The following is a 27055-nucleotide window of genomic DNA, read 5'->3' as shown; positions in this document are numbered from 1 at the left end:
ATAACATCCACATACAATGGCAAACTCATCAACATAAAAGACACAATCTCCTCACTCAGAATGGGCTATTTATCAATTAGTCAATTACTGTCCAAAACAGTACATAGGCCGGATGAGCAGACCTCTCAAAGTGTGAATCGGGGAACATATCAGGAACATAAGGAAAGGATCTTCTGAACACCTGCTCTCACTACACTACAAAGAACACCACAACTGCAATTCTGCCCCCCTGAAATTCACAGGCATCAAACAAGTCAAAGCCAACCGGAGAGGGGGGGACTACATCAGGTTGATAAATAAAGAATGGATGAAATTAATGTACACTATGGACACCTTCGCACCCAAAGGATTTAATATAGATAACGAGATCCGATCTATCATATGCTGTTAATACCGCAAGTTCATCCAATAATAACATCACACAGGGATCCGTGCATCCGATGATTTGTATCCTAAAGCTTTAACCAAGGACCAACATGAACACATAAGTGCCAGCATATTCCTTCCCCTTAACACACCACCTAATGGTACCTATTACAAGTGCATCCACCCATATATAGATTAACCCATGTAAGTACATATTACCCTAACACAACACCCAACATTGTCAATATCTATAATGTACCCACACATCACACTACATAGACACCCCCCTCCCTATCCCATCACAGCACAACCACCTCCTGTTATCAACATATGTACAATGGGGAAGCAATCGGGAAGCCGACTGCCTATATACCGGCCGCCGGCTTCCCGACTGTCTTATCCTGGCAAGGGTGAAATGCCGGGCGTCTAGATGTAGATGCCCGCATTTCCCCGATCCACGATCGTAGTGATGCCGGGCACCGCGAGCGGACAGCTGCGGGGGGGAAGGGTTAGGTTTAGGGCTCCCGGGGGGGACTTAGGGCTGGGCACCCCCCTGGCAGGGTTAGGGTTAGGCTAGGGGGAGGGAGGGTTAGGGTTAGGCACCCCCGGGGGGGCTTAGGGATAGGCACCCCCCCGGGGGACTTAGGTTTAGGCAGCGGGGAAGGGGGTGGTTAGGGTTAGGCACTTAGAGGGGGGATTAGGGTTAGGCACTTGGGGGGGAAGTTAGGGTTAGGCACCCCTAAGGAGGGTTAGGGGGGTTAGGTTAGGTTAGTGGATACTTACCTATCCACGATCGGGATTTCCAGCAGTGTCGGGCTTTCGCTGCGTTGCACTCTGCTCCTGTCGGGCTGCCGCTGGTGGGAATCGGGAATGGGAACCATGCGGCCGGCGGTATATCATACCCATTCCGTACAATGCACCCATTACTGTACAACATTGTATCCTATCTCCATTCTAATCAGTCATTCATCAACCATATCCCCACACAGCTATTTGTGCATACATTTGATAGTATATTTTCCAAAGATGCTTCTTATTACTTCACAGCCCTCTGTTTTTATTTTTATTCGTTTTTTTTTATTATTATTATTTTTTCTCTTGTTTACAATCTGCATGATCACCTCATGCTGACACTGGTTCCAAGATGACTCCTTAACTCCTTCTTGGCTTGATCCAAGATGGCTTCTGAACCCCTGCTTTTTTCCTTCTGTTTACAATCAGCATGATCACTTCATCGCCTCGCCACAGCCAACCATTACCTAGCCACACCCACCAGCCAAGCAGAGAAGCACTCCCTGAGTGACAAGATCACCAACTAATCAAATACCTGAAACTGACTGCCAATCAAACGCTGACACTGGATCCAAGATGGCTTCTTAACCCCTTTTTGGCTGGATCCAAGATGGCTTCTCAACCCCTTCCTTTTTTTTTTTTCTGTTTACAATCAACAAGATTACATGATTACCTCAACACAACCAACCATAACCTAGCCACAACTACCACTCAGTCAGAGAAGCACTCCCTGAGTGACAAGATCACCAGCCAATCAGATACCTGAAACTGACAGCCAATCAAACACCGGATCCAAGATGGCTTCTTAACCACTCATATTCCCTGAGGATGACCCGCGCTGGGCAGAAACGCGTTGGTTTTGTATGCACATCTTCCATACCAAGCGCTACATTATACCAGAGCTAGCACGAACACCTGCACCCATAGAGGGCCGTGCTAACCATCGGTCTGAGCCGATATCAATGCAGAGCACCACCTATACCAACACCCAGTAGGAATCAACCCGCAAAACCCCAAGTTTGGAGAATCGTGCCTCTTCACACCGTGCCAGCAAAGTACCTGGATGTAACAGACCAGAAGGATCAATACACCGTGGTCAGTCTACATTTGAACTGCTGGAGGAAACATCTCCTGAAGGGTCACCATTGTGCGATATCGACGTCACACGGTTAACCACACCAGGCCACCCGTGCCCGCATCTCTCTGCTACACATCCACAAGTATCCAGGCACCGACCACGCATAACCAGGATGACCAGACTGGTAAGCAGGACGCCGCCCCTAGGTCTGAAAAGTCCACAACACTAGGTGGAAATTAGACTCCGCTTAACGACGTATTGGACTCTCTGAATACCGAAACAGACCATCCAGGGTACTGATAATACCCACTGCCACCTTCCACTTTACAGCAAACACTTGCCGCACTAACATTATTACTGGACATTGCCACATTGACTTGTTTTGCATTTGTTTTGCTGCGTCCTGCATGTCCAACATTGCCCCACTTGTGTAAGTTTGCACATTACAATATTTGTTCATACCAACCAACCCACATCTATGACTGCTACATTTCTCTGTACAAGTACCAATATCCTGGTTACTGCTGGTGTCTATTGAGACCAGTAAACTATTGTCTTGCAACATTTTGGGTCCATTGTTCTTTACACATCACCCAATCATTTGAAATGATACCACTTCGCAATAGGTCTGAGCGCTACACAACCCAATTTTCTATAGATCTGGAGTGGAACCAGTGGCGTAAGTTCATCCCAGACGCCGGGAGGCAAGTTATCGTTTAGTGCTCCCCTATCCCCCATATTTACAGTCCTAAATGGGGTGAATATATTGTGGGTGATGGAGGAGGTGCCCCTTCAGTGCTGGCGCTCGGCGGCAGGCGCCTCTATTGTCTCCCATACTTCTGCACCTGAGTGGAACCCAGTGTGATCTTCTGCTGCTGTAACCCATCCTCTTCAACGTCCGATGTGCTGTCCTTTGAGATGCTCTTCTGCATACCAATATTTTGGTGATTTGAGTTACTCTCCACTTTCTGTCAGCCTGAACCAGTCTGGCCATTCTCCTCTGACCTCTGAGTGCAGTGTGTTTTGCATTCTTTCATTTGACATTGACTTATGTGGAATTTAAGCCTGCAGACATTTTCCTTGTTAGCGACGAGATGTATTAGTTATTATTGCTATCCAGCCTTAGTACACTAGTCCTAGGGATACATTTTTTAAAATAATAAAAGTGGAATAGTTCCTCTTTTAATCCAGTGTGCACAATATCACTGAGCCGGTATATGCATTTTCAGTAATCCTGTATAACCATTCATGTTCTGTGTTATTCCAGGGCTGTGATTTGATGGATGCCTAAAGAGCAAGTAAATCCACCTTTTAAAGATAATGTGTCAAAGGCTGTATATTACTGGGTGTAATATAACATGTCAACATGTCCAAATGTCATTTTAGCCTTGCTCTAACCCTAGTTGCAGCCTAATCCTATATTCATGTGTCGACATTCTGACTGTCGATATTCATAACTTTGACATTCTGAACTTGTCAAGATTCTGAATGCTGACATCCTGACTATATCTTGTTTTACTGAAGTGGAAAAATATACATAGTGTTTATACTTAACTATGTATGTCACTCTCATCCCTCTGCTGCAGGTGTCATGCTAGGTGGAAGGCGAAGACAGTGATTGACTGCACAAAGTGGCTCAATAGAGTAATACATAAGGGCGGGGTCAGTGATGTCACAGTAGCTCATACTGCTGCAATCTGCTAAGCTTTTTTACCTATATAAGTTCCTATTAGACACCTGCTTTAAAGGTGTGGGAGGAGCTTGAGCTGTCTGTAATGATGCTTAGGGGTAAATTTACTAACATGAGAGTTTTTAGAAGTGGAGATGTTGCCCATGGCAACCAATCAGATTCTACTTGACGTTTAACTAGCACCTTCTAGAAGATAATAGCTAGAATCAGGTTGCTATGGGCAACATCTCCACTTCTAAAAACTCTCATGTTAGTAAATTTACCCCTATAACAGAGCTGCAGTAAAACTGTCAGGTTAGAAGTGTGTTTTACCTTCTTATCTGAATATTTCGGTGTCGTTGTTCTGTTCCTTTAGGATAGTTTTTTGTTTTTTAGTTATTTTTGTATGTTTTTGTCCCACTCTTTTGCTGCTGTAGTGCACACATTTCTCATGTGCCTATGACACCAGCTCAGTGGATGGTGAATCAGGATGATGGAAGGCCGACTTGTGGGGCCGTTAGACTGTGTGCTGGTAAATAATAGTGACCATATCAGAATACTTATTAACAAGGTCTCATCGCCAGAGCTCAAAATGGGGATAGGTCCTGAAAAGATGAGCTGCTCAGCTGATATGTATTAAGTACATCATTATTGTCTCCTAATCTTATATTTGGAAAAATGCTTTAATTCAATTGCATTACTTGTCCCTCAGTGTGTTTTTATTGCGTAAAGGTGTATTTGTACGTTTAGTGGCTCTTTCATCTGGACAATGCTGTAGAGTTATGAGGGAGATGTATCAAGAATTCTACAGAGTAAAGGCGTTTCCCATAGCATCCGATGAGATGCTTTATAGAATGTACTTAATAAATGACAGATAGAAGCTGATTGGTTGCTATGGTCAACTTCTCCACTCTTTAGAACATTTTATACAGTTCTCCCTTTAGTAGGGCTTGTTTGTTCCTGTCTTTCCACCTCATTGACAATGGTTTCTCCATAACGATAAAGAGCAAAGGGACCCATACATCTGCGACTGATTGCCACAATTACCGTGTACACGTTGAATTTCCCCGATCTGCTGATGGATTACCGATCATCAGTGGCCGCTGATCTGCGGAAAGCGGGGGCTGAGGGAAGATGTGCTACAGGTGAGAGGTTGGGGCAATAAATGTATTAAGGAGGAGTGGAGGGAGTGGTTGTGGTAAGATGTGTTGTAGTGAAGAGGGGCCAAAACTTTTACTTGGGGGGGATATGGCATGCCTCATGTCTCCTAAGTGATGGTGGCGCCTTACAGAAGTGCTCACGCTTGTATTCTCTTGGGGATGTAACAGTAGTGAGAGGTACACTATAGCTGCATAGGCATTGCTCTTCTCCTGCTGTAAATTACAGTATTTTCAATTTTTAAGCAAGTTTAACACTTTAATGTGGCCCCTTGAATTACAGTAGTACAATTTTCTAATGTGGCTCATGATCCACAAATTATTGTGCACCCCTCATCTAGAACATCTTGCTGAGGGCAGGGCATTTAGATGGGCATATTATTTCCCGTTTTGCAGATCCGGGCCGCGGATTAGGGGGCCATCGATGATCGGCAGAACGGGGAATTGGGGCCGTAGACTTATGGGCTCCATCGAGGAATAAGAACTGTTTTAAAAGCCCACAGATGAAATTGTATCAACATCATGGACACAATGCCCACAATGTCTCATACTCCACTGCTGAGAGAAATTAACCTGTGAAGTCTTAAAAGTTGGGGGCACTATGTCTCTATGATGATGAAACAAGTTAACCTGTGGGCTTTTAGAATGCTTCTTATTCATTTATTCTTTATCTCTGCAGATAAACAATTACTGTTACAGGGGCAGATGAACTAAGTTCTGGAGAGTGATAATTTGCCAACCAATCAGCTCCTGTCATTTTTCAAACACAGCATGTAATATGACAGTTAGGAGCTGAGTGGCTGGTAATTTATCACTTTCCAATTTATTATTTTCCAGAGCTTAGTACATCACCCCCATAGTGAGGTAGAAATGCAGGAACCAAAACCCCCTTTTAAAGGGGGAAATGTGTCAACCTGAGAAGTTGAGCATAGCAACCAATCGGCTTCTAGCTAGCATTTATCAAGTACATTCTATAATATACAAACTAGAAGCTGATTGGTTGTTATGAAAACCTTCTTCACTTGCCCACTTCCCCACACTTTAGACGGCTTGATACATCTCCTCTATTGTTCCCATACAATAAGTTCCTAGCAATAAGGCTGGGTACACACGTAAAGATTTTCTGTCCAACCATCCAACTAGTTGATTGGTTGGAATGAAAATCTGGTAACGTATGGGAGTAAATGATGATCAGCAATTTGCTCCTAAATTCCAGAAAACAGATGAAAATAGTCAGTCAGACAAGTTTGTTAAATGTTTGATCTAAACAATTTGTTCAAACAACAGTTTTTGTCCATTATCCGGCGTTTGGGAGCAAATTGCTGATTGTCATTTGCTTTCATACCATACCAGATTTTCATTCCAACCAATAATCTAGTTGGATGGTTGGACAGAATATCTTTACGTGTGTACCCAGCCTAAGCTGGGCAAACACGGCCAGATAAAATGCCTGTCAGACCGATAGACATTTTATCTGGCAGCATGCCAGCCGCAGATGTCCGCGGCATACACTATGAGATTACTCAGAGTGTATGTGCTCGACATCTGCGCTCCGCCCGCGGGGGAGAGGACATTTCCCTGTTCCTTCCATGGGAAAGAACACAGGAAATGTCGGTCTGTCGGCCGCGACTGGGCATACACTGCCCGATGCGGCCGACAGTTTACCCCCCTAAATATCGCATCAAACGGGTATGCTGGACAATTCGGTGTGCCCGACTGAGCAATATTTAACCCTCGGTCGCCCGCACACACACTGCAATTATCTGGGCGATCCGCGGATATCGGGCGTAACGCCCCGATAATTGTAGCGTGTATGGCCAGCTTAAGACTCTGTGTTCGGTGTTACAATAACAACTCTGTTCTATCTCCATTCTCTTTCACCATTTCATTTGGTCTTAATGGAAACTCAACTGAATGATCAATGTCTTTCTAGAAGGTGAACTTTTTTGGGCGGGATGTACTAAAAGGAAAATGCAGCCAAAAATCGGACACTGACGCATTTCCCATATGTACCAAGGTCCGGAATACGATACATTCCAGAGATTTGACCCGGTGGGCAACGCCACCTTCAGATGGCGTTATCCAATAGAAGCCTTTGGACTTCTTTACGCGTTCTTCACTGAGAGGGATTCAATACAAATCCCTGTGTCCCCTGCTGCGCATCCACAGAGTCCCTGCATCATAAACCCAGAAGTCTCTCTATCACAGAGGACAGCTCTTATCGGGAGCTGTCCTCTGCGCATTTCTGGATACATACCGATGTTATTAACGCCGGTATGTACCCGATAAGTGGCAGGATGTACAGCACCAACAATGCAATGCTTAATATAAATATATTTAGTAATATTGTAGAGGGTTGGGTACGGGATCCCGGCGGTCTGGATGTCGGTGGTCAGAATCCCAACCAATTAGTCAAGTGTCCCCCCCTTACCCATCTTTCCCGCAGCCTAACCCTAACCCTCCCCCTAATCCTAATACTTACCGTCGCGGTCGGGATTCTGGCAGCGGGATTCCAACTGCTGTCGGAATTCCGCTGTTTTTATTTATTTTTTTTTTTATTTAAGTAATTCAAGTCCAGTAAATAGCATGAAAAGGTACACAGTAAACTGCTTGTGGTAAAAAAAAAAAAAAAAAAATAGTTTAGGTTAGCAAAAATGTAAAAACAATGTTAAATTTCCAATTATTAAAGTAATTTTTCATGGAACAAGTACGGTTAAGAACTTACAGCTGTTCTGCAGCAATGAAAGAGGCTTGCCTGGGCCATGGAGTACCGTCTGTGGACTACTGCAGATTTGGAAATAGGAAATCCTTGGTCACCATGCACTGTTTTTTTGTATGCCGTAGGATGGTTCCTCAGTGCGTGGGGTTTAAGTTGTTGCTTCCCTGCGTTTTTAAACCCTAATTTAAAGGGACAATACTTTTTTTTTTTTTTTCTTTTCCTTTTTTTGTTAAAAAAAAATACATATTTGTATTAGTTTTTCAGTATAATTCTAGATCAAACATTTACAATAGGTATAAAAACTAATGCAATGTATCCTTCTAGTAGAACATAGACAGAATATGATTGTATGAGCATTGCCCAGTTTGGCTTTAAACTGTCTTGTTCCTAATTGTAAAGTGCAACAGAATATACTGGTGCTATATAAGTAACTGTTAATAAATAAATTATAATAAAGTACCAATAGAATATGAGTAATGTACCAATATGAAGGGCACTGCTTTTAATAGCAAAACACTCCCTTGTTCTTCTATTAAAAGCAGTGACATTTTAAACTTCGGGCTTAAACATGCTGGGAAGAGATGGCTTGTAAAATAGTAAATATACTAAATGTACTCCGGTGACGCCAACTGTCAAACATGGAGGAGGAAGTGTGATGGTCTGGAGCTCTTTTGCTGACTTTACTCTTGATAGGGCTTCATACATCTCCCACATCTTTCTATCTAAATATTATATACTATATATATATATATATATATATATATTCTATATCTAACGCTGCTCCTCACCTCTATGTGGGGAATTCAAGTATGTTATGCGCCGGTGGCCACTAGATGGCGTCCGACGATTCAATTGTTGCTTCGTTCAGACGCGCACGGCCACCGCCGCTGTGACATTTCTACTCGCAGCCCAGCCGCCAGCGCTGAAATATGTTGGGCGGGGGCCATTCTGCATTTGGCAGCATGGCATCAATAGCTACATCCTCAGATCTTTCTGCATGTACAAAAGATCTGAGATGCGACGGACAACCCTCGGCATTGCACCTCGGCATCGTGTGTACACACTGGAACATATGAACGATTTGTCTTTCCGCTGCGTCGGAATCCGCCAAATCGCTCAAGATTCTAGTGTGTAGGGGCCTTAAGATATCATCACTGCAGGATATTAACCACAGAACTTCTTCACTGCAGGATATTTACCACAGAACTTCTTCTACTCTTAGGGTTCGATCCAATTAGGGCCGAGTTATTCGCAGAATGAGTAAGTACGACTGTATACCGCACTATCTGTACTGCTGGACTCTTGGATTTTTATTCGCAGCCCCCTGCTGCGAACAATAATGTGCGACTTCGGGTCGTGAGGGGAGCGAATTGCCGTGCTGTTGCTGATATAAAATATAAAAGAGAAAATATTTCTTATTGTGCTTATTTGAATAGCCTGCATTATACAAGTGTATATCTGCATCGTTGTCTGGTATATTTTTTAACTGACTCAAGTTATGGTGCTGCTATTTCTAAATATTAATTTTAAATAAAAAGTGTTTATCCATAGATAAAATATAGTGGGCTTGCCGCTTTTTACTGTAATATAATAGGGTGTTGTCACACAGCAGAGCTTACACATTATGCTTTCCTGTACAAAAATGCTAGCATCGATGAGAGTGAACAGCTGCTGTAACAACACAACACAATGCATGTAAAGGGAACTCCATCCCTGCCATATGGTATCCGATGAGCTCTGAAAATCCTGTGTGCAATGTTTCCTAGAGTTAAATCTATGCTGTGTAACAGGAGAGAAGCAATTCCCCCTCAGTAATTGTGTATTCACAACCACAATCCAGCTCTTATGAAATTGGGCCTGATTTAGAGATGGATGCTAATGCGATTTTAACGCAGATTGAGCGATTGTTTGCCATCGCACATGCGTATAAGCTGCACTGCGTGTGCCTTGCGTACGCATTGCGATTACGGATGCACAGAGGATGCCATCACAAAGTGACTGACAGGTTGTCAGTGTTTAAGGGGTGGCAACAGGGAGTGGCCAGAAAAACTCAGGCGTGCCTGTCCGTATATAAACGCCATTACATGGACGTGCATAAATTAGCCACTGCGAGTCATGTGCAGCTCTGCGTGTCAGAAGGTCAGACCTGCCGCAAGGGTAAGATGGCCCCCGCTGTGCGTCAATGCTACCGATATTTACGCAGGTATGCGTCGTCGCATGCTGGGAAGACGGCAGCAGTGGGCGTCTTTATGCTCGGGTGATCTGTGCTAACCGCATATTTTCGCTGCTGCGTTGTGTATGAAATCGTAGCTGCGATCGCATTAGCGCCAGTCTCTGAATAGGCCCATTGTGCATTTCTAGTTGGATAAATACAGCATTCAAGCATGGCCAGGTGACAATACCCCAACTGCTCTGATTGCTCCATGCCCTATGACTGTTCTCTATTATTGTTATGCACATATTGCTGGAAGATGGATGTCCTCCCTGTATTTAATTTGTTGGACCATTATTGTAACATGATATTTCCCTCAAGAACCTTCCACACGGCTGTGTAGGGATATTTTGGGATCCAGTTAAAGTTTTTCGGTTGGACAAAGTTTAGGATATTTATTAAGAATCAGACTAACGATAAAACTTTCTGTACATAGCTTTTTTAAATAGCAGTTAAGACTGTCATTTTCCGTCTTTGCTATAGAATGCTGACAATTGGACTTAAGATGTTCTACCTGTCAGAAGCATTTCTTGATTGAGTACTTATAAAAAGCAGGAAATCAGTGATTTACATTGCACACTCCTGAAAATAAATATTTAAATAACATTTGTTAAATAGTTACATTTCATTTAGTATTGATCCCATAGGTCATTCTTTTCTTCTCTTGTACACGTGGTGTATTTAAGTAATTTAATGAGCATATCTCGGCTACCAGTAGTCTACAGGAAGTAATATTGGGTACCGATCGCAACTGCGATTCCGCACGCAGATGGACGATTGTTGCGTTCTGCGCATGCATCGCAGTGCGTGAAGGTCTCATTGCGATCGGACTGCAATCGCAGTGACTATGCAGAGTGATTGACAGAAAGTGAGCGTTTGGGGGTGGTGACGGAGTGCCAATGTGTTTGAACGCTGTTACAGGGGCGTGCATAAATTAGCCACTGCGATGCCATACACAGCTTGGGCTTTTACTGCGTGCAATGAGGTTAGCAATTCCTGAGTAAGGTCAGGCTTTGTGCAAGTGTGCGTGAGGCTCCGTTGGTACTTGATGTTACTGATGGTTTTGCAGACTTGCTAAGTATTACGGATGTGTGTAAGGTGAAATGGACATCCTTATGCTAGGCTGAGACGGCAATACGATAGCAATCATTAGCATATTTTCTACTTCAGGGTCCATAGGGGGTCCACAGGGTTGACCTTGGGGTTATAGCTGGAACAGGATCCATGGGCACCACACAGTTAAGCTTTTAGCTCCCAGGATGCACTTGGGTCCTCCTCTATACCCCGCCCCCGAGCCACAGGCACCTCAGTGTAAGCTGGTGCCCGGCCGGAGTCGGTCACCGCGCAGGTGGGCTGCAGGAGCAGCCCCCAGAAGCTTTTTATTTTAAGTTAGATTTTATTTATTTTTAATCTATTTTTACTACAGACGGCAGCGAAGGGCTGTCTGTACAGACGCCCACGCTGCCGCTCTGATCCCCGACTGGCGCCGCGACGCCAGTACTGATCTGGGGATCGCGGCGGGAGGGCAGAGTCCGTACTAGCCGGACTCTGTCTACCTCCCAGGACTGCTGCCGGAGTCGCCGGGGATTCAGGTAAGCCGCGCGTCGCTGGCTAGCGGCGGCGCGCGGAATGCCTTAAATGCAGTCCTTTAGCCTCCGGTCCGGGGGACAGACCGGAGGCTGCTGGCAGTGGCGGCGGGCCCCCCCATAACCCGTGGGACCACTAGACCACCAGGGATAAAGGAGCAAGCGGGAAGCCAGCATCCCTGGGGTTATGGCCAGCCAGGGGAGGAAGCCTTCCCTGTTCAGCGGCTCCTCCCCTCAGCTCAGCGCGCCTTTCAGCACGCAGTCTGGCGTCACTGAGCTGCAGTTACACGGCCACTCCTCCTCTGAGGTCTCCAGCGGCCATTTTCCCAGTGGCAGCGCAGATCTCAGGGAGCACGCGGACCGGTCCCCCTGTGTACCTCTCCCCTAATTAAGGACAGCGTACACAGCACTATAGCCCTCCCAGACACTGAATCTGGGCAGGTTGATTGTAGTGTAAAGGTGCAGTGAGTATATCTTCCTGCATGGTATGTGACTTTTGCTAGTGCTGCCTGTCTGTGCTTATTTTCCGCTTACTGTCAGCTTATACCTATCCCTTTACTTCTCCTACAAGCCCTGCAGGTGTGTGGGGGAGGGGCGTTTCTACTGACCTCACTTATATAGATCACGTATTTGTGAGGTCCGTCACATACAGTTGTGTGCTACTCAGTGCCATATTGTGGGCTGTTGTTCAGCACACCGGTGAGTGCGTTTTACTTCTACCCTGGTGCCAGATATATAATATATTCTGTCATGTCAGACGAGGAGGTTGAGCGCTCAGTGGCTCCAGTGTTGGCCTCCTGCGAACGCAGTTCTGCAGGAGTAGATAGGGAGGATTTGTCACAGGATGGCCTGTGTAGTCGATGCCAGGTGGCTCCTGGCCCATCCAGACCTTCTCTGGCGCAGGAACCACCGTGGGCGATGTTTTCTCAAGTGCTGGTGTCTATTGCGGACCGTCTGTCGGTCCCGACTGGTCTCCCTACTAGGGCGGTGCCCCAGCCGACCATCCCCCATTCCCCGGGTGTCCCGCAGTTATTGCGGAGTCCTCCTGGGTCTCAATCAGTTGGTCCCTATGCGGGGTTGCCTATGTATATACAGGCTTCCCCTGTGCCGCAGCAGCCTGTGGTACCTTTTCAGGCCCCTATGGCGACGCCTCCACCATGGGTGGATGTGCTCTCCAACTCCGTGCAAAATTTGGCGGCCGCTTCCTCGGCTTTTCAGTCAATGTTGCAGACTGACATGCCTTCTAGGATTTCTAAACGCCCACTCATGACACGGGCTGCTCAGGTATCGGACTCAGAGGGTTCCTCAGATGATGGGGAGGTCCCTGATGACACTGACTCGGACGCCTCGGTCTAGGAAATGGATACCAAGTCGTCCATTAATGTGCGAGCACTAGTTAGGGCGGTGCAAGCTATTCTTCTTATAGAGGATGAGGCACCGGTTCCTAGGTCGAAGTTTCCTAGTTTCAAAAAAACTAAGGTGGCTTCTGCGGTGTTTCCCCTGTCGGATCAGTTGACGGATCATATGGCGGTAGCTTGGCAGGCGCCCAGTAAGAGATTCCTTCCTCAGAAGCGGTTGGCTTCTAATTACCCCTTCCCTGAGGCACATTGTAAAAAATGGGAAACTCCACCGGCGGTGGATTCCCATGTCACCCGTTTAACTCGGGGCGCCACCTTACCATTACCGTCAATATCCTCGCTGAAGGATCCCACGGACAGGAAAGTTGAGACTTGCTTAAAGTCTATTTACTCCCTCTCCGGGGCGGTGGCCCGACCGTCCATGGCCATTTCCTGGGTGGCCAAGGCCATTGAGGGGTGGGCCAATGCATTGGAAGATACCTTCCCGGACGACGCTCCGGATGTCCAGCGGGCGTTGTTGGGACAAATGAGGGACGCCGCTTCTTACATTGGAGAAGCTTCTTTAGATGCTAGTCTGCTGACCTCGCGGGTATCGGCTGCAGCGGTGTCTGCCCGCCGATCCTTATGGTTGCGGTCCTGGAGAGCGGACTGTGATTCAAAGAAAGGTCTGGAGGCCTTACCTTTCAATGGGGAATTACTATTTGGTCCGGACTTGGACAAAATAGTGGACACCCTGGCTAAATCCAAGTCGGCCTTCCTCCCTTCGGCGGCACTGCCTGCTAAGGTTCGGAGTTCGGCTTTTCGTTCCTTTCGGGTTCAGGGTAAGGCGAAAGGTCATTCCTTCCCGAGACAGTCTGCGAGTAAGACGGCCTCTAAACCCAAGAAGCAAGCCTGGAGTGCTCGGCGCCCTTCTTCCAAGCAGGAAGATAAACCTGCGGCCTGATGGGACGGGCCTCCCTCTGGGGGACCTCAGAGTGGGAGGCCGACTTCTTCTATTTGCCCAGTGCTGGCACAATACCACCACGGATGCCTGGGTTCGAGAAGTGGTCTCCCAGGGGTACGCCCTGTCTTTTCGGCACAGACCACCCCACCAGTTTTTCTGCACAAGTCCTTCTCAGAACAAGACCAAGGCGTTACAGGTTCAGGAGGCTATAGAGTCCTTGCTGAAAGCAGGGGTCATTGTTCCCGTTCCTCTATCACAACGAGGGACGGGGTATTATTCGTCTCTGTTTCTGGTGCAGAAACCCAATGGTTCTCATCGCCCTATCCTCAACTTGAAGTCTCTGAACAAATTCCTCAGAGTTCCCAAGTTCAGGATGGAAACGTTACGTTCCATCATTCTGGCGATGGAACCGGGGGATTACATGGTGTCCCTGGACATCCAGGACGCCTACCTCCATGTTCCGATAGCATCTTCACACCAGCGGTATCTGAGGTTCGCTATCCTTCAACACCACTATCAGTTCCGGGCGCTACCCTTTGGTCTCTCCACGGCACCGAGGGTGTTCACGAAGATTATGGCGGTCATGGCCGCACATCTTCGGAACCAGAATGTACGGCTGCTGCCGTACCTGGACGACCTCCTGTTGCTGGCGAGCTCCCCGGAGGTACTGCTTCAACATCTCCACCTGACGATCGCTTGCCTGCAAGCACACGGGTGGTTGATAAATTGGAAAAAGTCCTCTCTGATTCCATCACAGCGGATGGTTCATTTGGGAGCCCTGCTGGATTCGCGTCAGCAAAGGATCTTCCTGACTCCGGAGAAGGTCGCCTCCCTACAGCTGCGGATACGCAGTTGCCTGAGCCGTTGCCGCCTGTCAGTCCATTCGGCTATGAGAGTTCTGGGGTCCATGGTGTCGACATTCGACATGGTGGAATTTGCCCAGTTCCATTCCCGGCCCCTGCAGGGGCTGATTCTATCAGAATGGAACGGGTTACCTCACCGGATCCGCTCTCAGGTGCTGGTGTTGTCTCCGGACGTTCGGCTATCTTTGGCTTGGTGGCTTCAGACAGCTCATCTGGTCGAGGGGCGCCCATTTTGGATCCCGGACTGGGTCCTGCTCACGACGGATGCCAGTCTCCGGGGTTGGGGGGCAGTGACCGGCTCTTTGTCGCTTCAGGGTCGTTGGTCAGCGGAAGAAGCACTTCTCCCCATCAACATCCTGGAACTGCGGGCAGTATACAAGGCCCTGCAGTCGTCCGGCCCCGCTCTTCACGGAAGGGCGGTACAGGTGCAGTCCGACAACGCCACCACGGTGGCGTATATCAATCACCAAGGCGGAACTCGCAGTCAGGCAGCGATGTCGGAGGTGTCTCGTATCCTGTCTTGGGCGGAGGGTCACATTCCAGCGATCTCGGCGGTCTTCATCCCCGGAGTCCTCAATTGGGAGGCGGACTTCCTCAGCCGTCACGACGTGCATCCCGTGGAATGGTCGCTTCACCCAGAGGTGTTTCAGCTACTCGTGGACAGGTGGGGACTGCCGGAGCTGGACTTGATGGCCTCCCGTCACAATCACTAGTTGCCCGTTTACGGGTCAAGGACAAGAGACGCAGGTGCAAGTCTGGTGGACGCGCTGTCGGTGACATGGACGTTTCACCTGGCGTATCTGTTTCCTCCGATATCCCTGCTTCCTCGGGTTCTGCGGAAATTCAAGCAGGACGGCGGCATGCTCGTGCTGGTAGCTCCGGCGTGGCCCAGACGTCCTTGGTACTCCGATCTCAGGAGCCTCTCCATCGACGCTCCGTACCTTCTTCCTCAACGTCGGGACCTGTTGTCTCAGGGGCCCTGCCTTTACCCGGATCTGGGTCGGCTGTCTTTGACGGCGTGGCTCTTGAGACAGCCGTCTTGAGGTCTCGGGGCTTCTCCAGTTCGGTTATTGGTACGATGCTCAGGGCACGCAAGCCTGCTTCAGCACGGATTTATCACAGAGTGTGGCACACTTACTTTCAGTGGTGTGAGTCCAGACTTTATGATCCTCAGGTGTTCCGAGTTTCTAGGATCTTGGAATTTCTTCAGTCAGGATTGGATCTCGGCTTACGCCTTGCATCTCTGAAGGTTCATGTGTCCGCCTTGTCCGTGTGGTTTCAACGGCGGATTGCAATACTACCAGACGTTCACACCTTTTTCCAAGGTGTTCTCAGGATCCAGCCTCCCTTTGTGCCTCCTGTGGCTCCTTTGGACTTGGCGGTGGTGCTACGGGTCCTGCAGGGTCCTCCGTTTGAGCCTCTTGAGGCGGTGGAGCTCAAGTGGCTGACATTTAAGACGGTTTTTCTCCTGGCAATTGCTTCGGCCAGGAGGGTGTCTGAATTGGGGGCGCTTTCCTGTCGCCCTCCTTTCCTGATTTTTCACCAGGACAGAGCGGTGCTCCGCACTCGTCCTGAGTTTTTGCCCAAAGTGGTCTCGAAGTTCCATATTAATCAGGAACTTGTTGTGCCAGCTTTTCAGTCCCCTGATCTTTCAGCTGGTGAGACTTCCTTAGATGTGGTCCGGGCGCTTAGAATTTATGTAGACCGGACGGCTTCGGTTAGGAAGTCTGATTCCTTGTTTATCCTCTTTGGTTTTCACAAGAGGGGTTGGCCTGCCAACAAACAAACGTTAGCCCGTTGGCTTCGTTCCGTTATTTGTGAGGCTTATGCACAGGAGGGCTTACCTGTGCCAGCCTCTGTTAAGGCTCATTCCACTCGTTCTGTGGGTCCCTCTTGGGCTGCTAGACGTGGCGCTTCTGCTGTTCAGCTGTGTAGGGCGGCCACTTGGTCTTCAATTCAAACGTTTTTGAGGTTCTATGCGTTTGACACCTTTGCCTCTCAGGATGCATCCTTTGGGCGCCGGGTACTCCTTTCAGCACAGGAGCGTCCCCGCCCTTAGTTGTACTGCTTTGGGACATCCCCAAGGTCAACCCTGTGGACCCCCTATGGACCCTGAAGTAGAAAACAAGAGATATGGTAAGAACTTACCTTTGTTATCTCTGTTTCTACGAAGTCCATAGGGTCCACAGGGCGCCCGCCCTGACGCACCTGGCTTCAAATGGGCTGTGTGGCTGGTCACCGGTTTTCCGTCTCCTATTGCTGTGAGTATGGTTTCTTGTGTGTTCCAGTCTTCCTTCTCTCTGTTCCATATTCTCCTCCGGCCTAGGCTGCTTACCAACTGAGGTGCCTGTGGCTCGGGGGCGCGGGTATAGAGGAGGACCCAAGTGCATCCTGGGAGCTAAAAGCTTAACTGTGTGGTGCCCATGGATCCTGTTCCAGCTATAACCCCAAGGTCAACCCTGTGGACCCTATGGACTTCGTAGAAACAGAGATAACAAAGGTAAGTTCTTACCATATCTCTTGTTTTTGCAGTGGGACGGCGTGTAATCGCCCATAGTCCGTGTACACGTGATTTTGATCACATTCTCATTGCTGCCTATGCCAGATACAGAAAAAAACATTGAATCCATTCACACGTCTCTAAAGTGTAAAAATTCTCTAATTGGTCGCTATACAATAAAACTGGAATGAGTATATTTTGGATGAACAGAACAATAGTTTGGTGCTAAAATCAGGTGTATTAGAACCTATTGTACTTGTGCAGTCGGTGCAGTGCACACCGACATCTTCTGTAGAACTCTATGTAGATCGTTCGGAAAAGTGCCATTATGTTCTGTACATCAGCGTGATTACCAATGGCTGTAATAAGCCTGTTTTAACAGTCATTCAAGTTGCAGTTATTACACCTGAAGCAGTCGCATAATAAGCCTAATTGATCCAACATTACATTGATTGCACCATGCTGCTGAATTTGAAATACCGTACCCAGCTTTCTAATCAATAAAAATGGGAAAGTCTTGATGCCAATACCTCTCCTGATTTGCTCAATTCTTGAACCCAGATGTATAGTAAAGCAACCTTTGCCCACATGAAAACTTTAACATAATTATATTGACAAATTGAACCCCAATAAAATATCATTGCAACCTCCCAACTTCTTATCCTATCTCTGGTGGTCACATGTTCCACGGAGGAGAAGTGGAAGTGACTAGGCTACCATAAAAAGAGGACAAGTTTGTTGTACTAGCTAGGTGATCTCCTTCTCCCTGGCTTATGGACCTTGCATCTGAATCCCAGCATAGATGAATGACGTTGTTCTTTATTCCAGGTGACCTCATTATAGTATATCTCTATCCAACATGAATATATTGATCAGTAACAAATGAAAAGCATCCGCCACTTGCTGAATTATAGAAGTATTACAGGGAGGTGAAGTTTTTAGCCGGTGATGGAAGCGGGAAAAGACTATTACTTTATTAGCCCTTTGGCCACTAACTGGCTCTCTTATACTGACACCAGCAGTGTTAATATCTGAACGGCGTCTGAATATTTTCCATAATGTATTTTCCTTAGTAGATTTGAGCTCATTGAAACAATTGCTCTGTGATGTACAGCGTTCTCTCCTATGCATTATTACCATGTGTGCTCTGGCACCTAAGTAACTGATTATTTCTTACATACAAACCTGCAACTGTCATTTTAGATCCCACGTCAGCGCTTCGAGAGTCTCAGAATGATGCAGAGCTTGGGGTCGATGATACTCGCAGCTTTGGCACCAGCCGGCTGCTGTTCCACATTACCGATGGAGATAATCCACTGCTCTCCCCGCGCTGCTCTATCTTCAGTCAGAGTCAAAGATTCAACTTGGATCCAGAGTCTGCACCATCCCCTCCCAGCACTCAGCAGTTCATGATGTAAGTCATTTATCATTATACCAGTCTGGCCTTACACAATTGTGGAAATAGTGTACAAACATTTTGATAAATTCAATTGGGATCATGAACAAATAGGTGCTTTTTTAAATGTTTAGCTTCCTCCTATGTGGTTAGGAGAGAGAGTGTGTTTGTGTATCTATCTATCTATCTATCTATCTATCTATCTATCTATCTATTTATCTATCATAACATGAGCCAATCTTCTTGCACTCACATCCCATAATGACTGCTCATAATCGGGGTGCACCCTCAAAGGCTACTGTCATGGTCCAGTTATAAGTCCAACATTATTTCCATCACTATAAAAAAACAGAGGGCAAGAGTGTCTGTGCAAAATAATCTGTAGATCGCCTGGGAATGTGAAGTCTTATTTTTGCACAGACACTGTTGTCTTTGATGTGATGCTGAAGTCTTGACAAGGGTCCTCTGCGTCTGAAACGTTGACAATAACCTGGCTTTATCATTATGCTGGAAGTGAATAAAATAGCCTGATGGCTCTGGTGAGTGCCCTCCGTTTTTCCATAGTATTGGAAATAATGTTGGAATATCTACATATTATAGATAATCATAGATATATATCGGTACTCGGGAGGCAAGAGACCCCTGGTAGGTTTCTCAACGTTTCAGAACTGTTTTGTTTGAAAGAATACCAAGCAAAGTTCTGAAACATTTAAATACCTACCAGGGGTCTCTTGTGTCTTTGTAAAAGCCATCCTGAGTGCCGCTGTACTGCTATATTGTTCTATTCCATTGTGGATGGGTAACTGGAGGGCACTAGATGCCATTATTTATGTTTATTAGCATTGGAGTGGTGGCTTTATTGTCACAAGGAGCATGCGTGTCAGCTTACAGCCTTGTGCTGTGTCATTTCCTAAGTCAGTCAGGAAAAATGTGGTTCTATGTGCAACTGATGGGGCGGTGATTTAGCACACTATATGTTTTGGAAACGCCTTACAGTGTATGAAGCCAAGCAGGGGTAGGATGCAGCAGAGGGTGTTGTGCACGTCATTATTGGCAAAGCTACATTTGCATGCTTTCCTATGCTGACCCTGCAAAATATCTGTCAATTTTATCTGCATTAATGCACAGCACAATAATTACAACCCGCAGAAGGGAATATGTGCCGTCACGTTACCTTTCTTACGAGAGGTGTCACACGGGCACTCGTCCAGCTGCAGAAGCGCCCATGCCTAATTGATTGTAGCTGTAAAGTGCTGTGCTTAGAAATCTCATATTTTATTACAGGCTCTTGAAATGCTCTATGGACACTGTTTGCTCAGATATAATATATTTCATTTGTGTTTGGAGTGCATTAGAATCTTGTCCAACACACTGCTGACAATGTTTTAACTACTTAACAATCCCGTGAAGTCTACTACACACACCCAGATTATGATGCTTGAGATCCCCTAGACATATAGGGGTCTATGTACTAAGCCTTGGAGAAAGATAATGTGGATGGAGATAAAGGTTGCGTCCCGCTAGGCTGTTTTAGCGTGGTGCCGCGCCCTGCCTAATTTCAAAAGGGCAGAATGCACCTAGCCTCTTTTCGCTACACCCCACTAAAACATCCTGTTGGTGCCATCCCCACCGATGGGCCGCAGTGTCCTGCGGTTGGGGAAAACTGCGGTTAGTGATCACTGCTGGTGAATAGATGGCAGGCACATGTGTCCGGCATCTATTCATAGAGAAGGGAGATCTTGGGGGCAGCCCGGCATGTCCTCAAGTGCCGGGCACACCCCGGAGTTATGAGAAGGAGACGCGTCTTAAAGACACGCCCCCTTTTCTCGTGGCCACGCTCCCTCGCCGCGTGCCGGAGTGCCCTTTCTCTAGATCCGGCACCCTGCCCGGCGCCGGACCTAGAGTGAACGATACAAAGGGGTCCATGTACTAAGCCCTGGAGAGAGAGAAAGTGGACGGAGATAAAGTACCAACCAATCAGCTGCTAACTGTCATTTTTCAAACACAGTCTGTAAAGTGACAGGAGCTGATTGGTTAGTACTTTATCTCCATCAACTTTTTTTTTTTCCCCCTCTCTAAGGCTTAGTACATAGACTCCATAGTTTTCAAATAGATATTTTTAACTTAATTTATTAATGAAATTGACAATTTATACGACAGTTTTGTAAAAAATATTTGGCAGTAAAGTAGTTAAATATTCCTATTTTACGCATACAAATCAATCCTTTTACTTAAGAGACAGGTGCGCTATAAACATGGAGGGAAAGCGCCAGTGTGAAGCCATCAGTTTCTTGGTCAATATTATATTATTCCTAGTAAATGGTTAAAAATCAGTTTGGTTTAAGGTGCTATTTACTGTTCTGTCATCCTTAAAGGCCAAGGAGCTCATCCCGAGGGAACTGTGAAGATCTGAAAGAGCCCCTTACGGTCATACAACTCACCAAACAAATACAGAACCTCAAGAAGAAGATCAGGAAATTTGAAGATAGATTTGAGCAGGAGAGAAACTATCGTGTGAGTAAATTCCTTATTGTTTTCCACTTTATTTTTGTATACAATTACACAAAATTGGTTACTGTTCTGCCAATGTAAGGTGTGTTAGAGGAGGAAGCAATGGCCATTATCAATACAGAAATGTCCTAATATTCTCTGCCACTCTGATCACTTATTATATAGAGTGTTTCTGATATAGAGTGAACATTAGAATAAATTACTTTCCCTGTCTACTGTATTTAATTTCAATTGGTCTCAATCCAAAGAACATTGCTGTGGCATTTCAAAACAATACCTCTTTGTATCTGTCTGTAGCTCTTTTCATTTAGGGCAGAATATATCAAGCATTGCACGCATGTAGATTTGCAATTAAAGATGCAAAGCACCACTCTACCGAAATTACTGTCCTTTGTGGTGTGAGGACTTCCAGGTTTATGACCCAGGAGTCCTTCTGCGGATGCACAGCCGTCGGCCAGCACATGCGCAAGCCACGGGGGACACTGGGAGGGAACCTATTGGGGGAGTTATCCGAAAATAAGCCAATAGGCTTCTATTAGCGTTGCCTATCGGGTGCAAACTCTGGGAAGTTGCTTTCTGGAGGTTGCTACATATGTAGTGTTCCCGCTAGGCTGTTTTAGCGGGGCGCCGCGCCCTGCCTTATTTTTAAAGGACAAAAAGCACTCTGCCCTCCGGCGCCCCGCTGAAACAGCCTGCGGGTGCCTTCCTCACCCGCGGGATGCAGTGTCCCACAGGTGGGGAAAACGGCATTGTAGCTGGCTCCGCCGGTGAATGGATGCCGGGCTCATGTATCCAGCATTCATTCACACTGACAGCAGCGCGTGACGAGTGATGAAAAGGGAACGCGTCTTAAAGACACGCTCCCTTTTCCATGGCCACGCCCACTTTTTGGACGCAAAGGCGCACGCAGATCTGCTTTTTCTCTAGGTCCAGCGCCCTGCCCAGCGCCAGACCTAAAGTGAATGCTACATATGGGAAATGCGGTCAAATCTCCGAAAACGTACATTTTGCAGAGGTTTGACCGCATTTTAGTGTTAGTACACTACCCGCCCTTAGTCATTTATTATCTTTTTGGCTTTTGAGAGTGATGATTTTTTCTTATTATTCTGTTCTAGAGCATGATTTATGTTTTCATTTATTTATTTGTTTTTGTAAATGCTTATTTTTTGTTATTGTTTTGTTTATATTTGTTTTCTTTGTATTTTTCTTATAGCCATCTCACAGTGATAAGACTTCGAATCTTGAATGCCTGAAATGGATGAATGACTTGGCAAAGGCTCGTAAACAGCTGAAAGGTACTTTCTTACTTTCTTTTTCGGTGATCTTGAAAAAAATTCTAACAATGCAAGCACTGTCATCCAATTGAAATGAGCATGTTAAAAATTAGGGTTGCACACAGATATACAAGTTAATCAGCACAGTCTCCTGGTGGGTCCTAGTCACAGTGCATTGTGACTTAGACGCATTTTCAGCACAAAAAGACGCCTGAGTTGCTGGGGACTTGGCGTCTCACTCACACCAGGCATATCACGCTGCATGGCGTATTGAAGCTAGATGAGCAAGGACATATCTGTAAATCACCCAAGCAAATTTACAGGGGGTCTCTTTTAGTACATATAAGGGTTTCTTTTGGTAACCTATTTAAATTATTATTATTTTTTAACTTTCATTATAGGACACAAATATATTCCATTTCCATCATTTTACCTCTGTTATGTTAGGAGGCATCAGAGATTCCAATAGTTAATGCATTATTTTACTAAATAATAGATTCAATGCAAACTGGATCTGTTAGCAGTTACGATTATAATCTTGTAATGTTTTGCATTGAATAGGATCAGAGGTTCTCAACCCTCAAGTTTTCCAACAGGTTATGTTTTCAGGATTTCTGTCTGGAAGCCGGTAGGATAATTATTGACCCAGCAAATTAGATTCTCACCTGCGCATGAATAAAGAACCCACATTACATGACCTGTTGGTGGTACTTGAGGACTGGAATTGAGAAGCCATGGAATGATCCAGCTGTCTCTGTGACTGGGAGGAGATTCAGAATCACATCAATTGCTGCCTTTGATAGGACAGTGTGATAGCACTCCAGTCCTATGTCATCCAGCCTCAAAGTTGGTGATACGAGAGGTTACACTTAGCTCCCCATCTCCTTGATTTTTGTAAACGTGGGTCTAGTGTGACACAAACACGTGATGTCTGTTGACGAAAGTTTGCGTTAAGGGGTTGAATTTCATCATCAGAAATCCACATAAATCAGTTCAAGCCAAACTAAAGGTTGATTTGCAGAAATTGTTGTTTCATTTTACCTTTAATTACCTTGTTCACAGCAATAGTCTTTTTGTTGCTGCTCTTGAGCAATTGGCCCTAACTACTGCTTTCTGGGTCACAATACAGCATTTATTCTGGGTTACCACGATGCTGTGTAATTTGTGCCTGAAATGTATAGATGTGATATCATTTACATACAGTATATATAGTTCGCTATTATTTATAAGTGCAGATCTGCAGGAAAATAAAGTTATTGTTGGATAATAATATTTACCCATGTGAAACCTACTTATTAATGGGATTGATTTTCTCTGGTCACTTAACACGGGATGCGGTCAATATCCCGACCGCAGGGATTCCGGCGCTTAGAATGCCGGCACCGAAATCCCAACACTTGTCCGGATCCCGGCGCCGGCATCCCCACCACTGGCATAAGTATTGGGGCTGGGAGGAGGGTTAGGGTTAGGCACTAAGGAGGAGAGGGTTAGGTTTAGGGTGAAAAGAGGTGAAGTTTAGGCACTGGGGGGGGTTAGAGTCAGGCACTGGGGAGGGAGGGTTAGGGTAAGGAGAGGGGGAGGGTTATAATACTGACCAACAAGTGTCGGTATTCTTACCCTGTCGGGATGCCAGTGTCTGGATTCTGACCGCCGGGCATCCCGTACCCATCCCACCTAACACACAGTATTTGTGTTCCTGCTCTATACTGCACAGACTATTTCTAATGAATCTTATTTATTTCAGAGTTAAAACTGAAATTGTCTGAAGACCAAAACGTGCCAAGAGCCACACAGAGTAACATGTATGAAGACAGACCAGTGGCATCTATTGTAGTGGAACAACACGGGGCCACCAGCTCAGCGATGTCATCTGTGGAAGAAACAGTTGAAACTGTATGGAAAAGACTAAAGGAGAAGAGGCAGCTGCTTAATCTCCCTGAAAACATAAAGGTACGTTATCACTAATGGATGTACAGGTTGGGATTATTGACTTTCATATTCTATTCTATTTGTTTGTTTTCAACTAGCATATCACTAGCTTCTGTATATTATCCTTCATATATTTTATTTCAGAGCATAATTACAATACACAACAGACCATAGCATAAGTACTGTATATAGCTTGGGAACCAAACATTAATATAACACCACAGATAGACTGCAACAGATAACGGGGCAAAGATAGGGCAACTTACTGAACTATAGTCATTGTATAACACACACGTCAGTATCAGCATTATTCTATACTTGGTAGGTATACTCCCTGTCGGTATCTGAATTAGAAGTTTAGCCTATCAGAGGAAGTTATTGTCCAGCCTTGATTTAAAGCAGGATGCGGAACCTCAGACCCAGGGGCCGTATAAGGCCCACGGAATCATTTGGTCTGGCCCTTGGAGATTTTTTCTTCTAGCCTCATCTGGCTATCAGGGTGCCTAGAATGATCCCCTTCAGCCAGAATCTATACAGCAGTGCCGCCTGGTAGTGTCCTCAGGACGCTTCAGACGGTCACACCACTGACCTTACAGCTCCCTGGAGCATCCTCCGAGTGCTCCGGGCATTGCTGTAATCACCGGCGATTGTGGCCCTGCCCCTGTGTGACGTCACACGGAGGAGGCGTGGCCTGCACCAGGCCCGCATATAATGTTATATATATCAAAATGGCCTTTGACAGAAAAAAGGTTCCCCACCCCTGATTTAAAGGAATAAAGACAAAAATAACATTATTGCACACCAGGCATCACAGATTTGTATATTGCATTCTAACCCAGTTTTATCATACATCCTATTGGGTCCAGCATTGCTCAAGCACTCACGCTTGTGCCCGCAAATTTGTAGTGCTCAAAGATTGTGATTGATCATTGTGAGCAGCATTGACCATATACACGTGTACGTCCATCTTGGCACACGTAGAGTGTACCTACAGCACGTGCCTATTGTATCCAGCAGTGTCCGTATACTGTGTGCCAGGGGTATTCAACATGCAGCCCTCCAGCTGCTGTGGAACTACACATCCCAGCATGCCCAACCACAGTTTTGCTATTAGTGCATGCTAAACTGTGGCAGGGCATGCTGGGATGTGTAGTCCCATGGAAGCTGGAGGGCCGCATATTGTATGCCCAATAATGCCAACATATTTTATCCACATCCAACTTATGGAATAATTACATATGTGTCCTCATACACCTGTCTGGGTAACAAGGCAACAGACAGAGGTCCTACGCTATACAGTATAGCACCTGGGTCTTTTTCCTTATTACTCAGATTACCTACTTTTTCCAGAACTCTGCATCACATGGCGTGGCTAAGTGGCTAAACCCACGGCTTTTGACCTGACTTGAGGATAGGGCTATGTGACACATCTGTATTGTGCATGTTAAAACCACAAAACTGCTGGGAATGTATATCCTGCTAAGATGAAGGGAGGGACACTGTGGGTTATTTGCAGAATTTCACCATTGTAATCCAATATTCCTATCTAAAACTATATTGTGATTCTGCAGTTCTACCAGAATAGTCTGTCTGACTAGGGGAACATTCACATTCCATACATTTTGTAAGTGAAGTATAAATATAAATTCATATAGAGAGACTGGTGGTGGTGACCCTGTATTCACGAATGCATGGAGTCCTGTTCAAATGTAAAAAGGCCTTATATGCATTTGATGTTTTTGGCAGGACCCCATTAACATTACTGGGGGGCCCATTTATCAACGTGCATTTGAGGTAAATTCCCAGAAAACACCTGTTTTCGGGGGTTTACCTCAAATACTTAGTATTCCCCGAATGTATGAAGGAGGGACCGCAGCAGTCTCCGATACCTGCTGCGATCCCTCCATTGCCGCCGGCAGCCGCCTCCCCCATAGGTTTCTATGGGGGATGCGATGCTGCCAAATGTATCAATATCGGGAATGCAAAGCATTCCCGATATTGACCCCAGCAGCTAACGCTATCTGAAGATAGCGTTAGCCGCTGTGTCCTATGGGCACTTACCACATTTCAGCCGGCGGAGGGATCTTCCAGATCCCGATCCCTCCGCCGGCAATGGGCGCCGCTCATGTGCAGTCCTCGGGACTGCGCATGCGCAGTAGCCCGGAATGCGCTCCGGCCACATCGCAGGGACGGGCTCTTTTCGGAGCCCGTCTCCCTGCATATGCCGGGTCATACATTCGGCCAGTATGATCGCATTTTGCAATGCGATCATGGGCGATACTGCATGCCCTGATCGCATTGCAAAATGCGATCCTTAATAAATGGGCCCCTAAGTCTTTCTAGTCTTGCTAAGACCATCACAAGCATAGGTGCACTTTTGAAGTGACTCCGCATGGTTTTTACGCTCTCCGTATGCATAACTTAAAAATCAGGACATCTGGGACATCGCCACCTTAGAATACAATAGGTGTATGACACGCTTTCCTGAAACCCTTACAAATAATTACTGATTGCCTTTACTTAAACTGTTCTGCAGCTCAGGATGTCAGAAGTACCCAATAAAATCACCTCTTTACTTTAGTGAGTTGCCAGTTGCTATGCTATTAAGCCTACCTCATACAATGACCCCCTGCTATTTGCAAAGCAGCTGACTACACTTGTTCAGACACTTGTCATTTGTAATAGGCTTGCTCACTATTCTG

General features: G+C 46.2%; 1 protein-coding gene across 2 annotated transcripts in view; it reads left to right on the top strand.

Moving 5' to 3' along the window:
- The window catches only part of FAM13C (family with sequence similarity 13 member C), a 382048-nt gene that overhangs the window by 328818 nt on the left and 26175 nt on the right, over positions 1-27055 (top strand). For both annotated transcript variants that reach the window (XM_088450454.1, XM_088450455.1), the window contains 4 exons: positions 18447-18657; positions 21015-21153; positions 22364-22445; positions 24169-24374. In XM_088450454.1, the coding sequence (XP_088306580.1) occupies positions 18447-18657; positions 21015-21153; positions 22364-22445; positions 24169-24374 (638 nt within the window). The remainder of the gene's footprint in view (positions 1-18446; positions 18658-21014; positions 21154-22363; positions 22446-24168; positions 24375-27055) is intronic.

Source organism: Taudactylus pleione, unplaced genomic scaffold, assembly GCF_031769625.1.
Source record: "Taudactylus pleione unplaced genomic scaffold, aTauple2 ptg000518l, whole genome shotgun sequence".
Lineage (NCBI taxonomy): Eukaryota > Metazoa > Chordata > Amphibia > Anura > Myobatrachidae > Taudactylus > Taudactylus pleione.
This window is presented reverse-complemented; position numbering and strand designations above follow the sequence as displayed.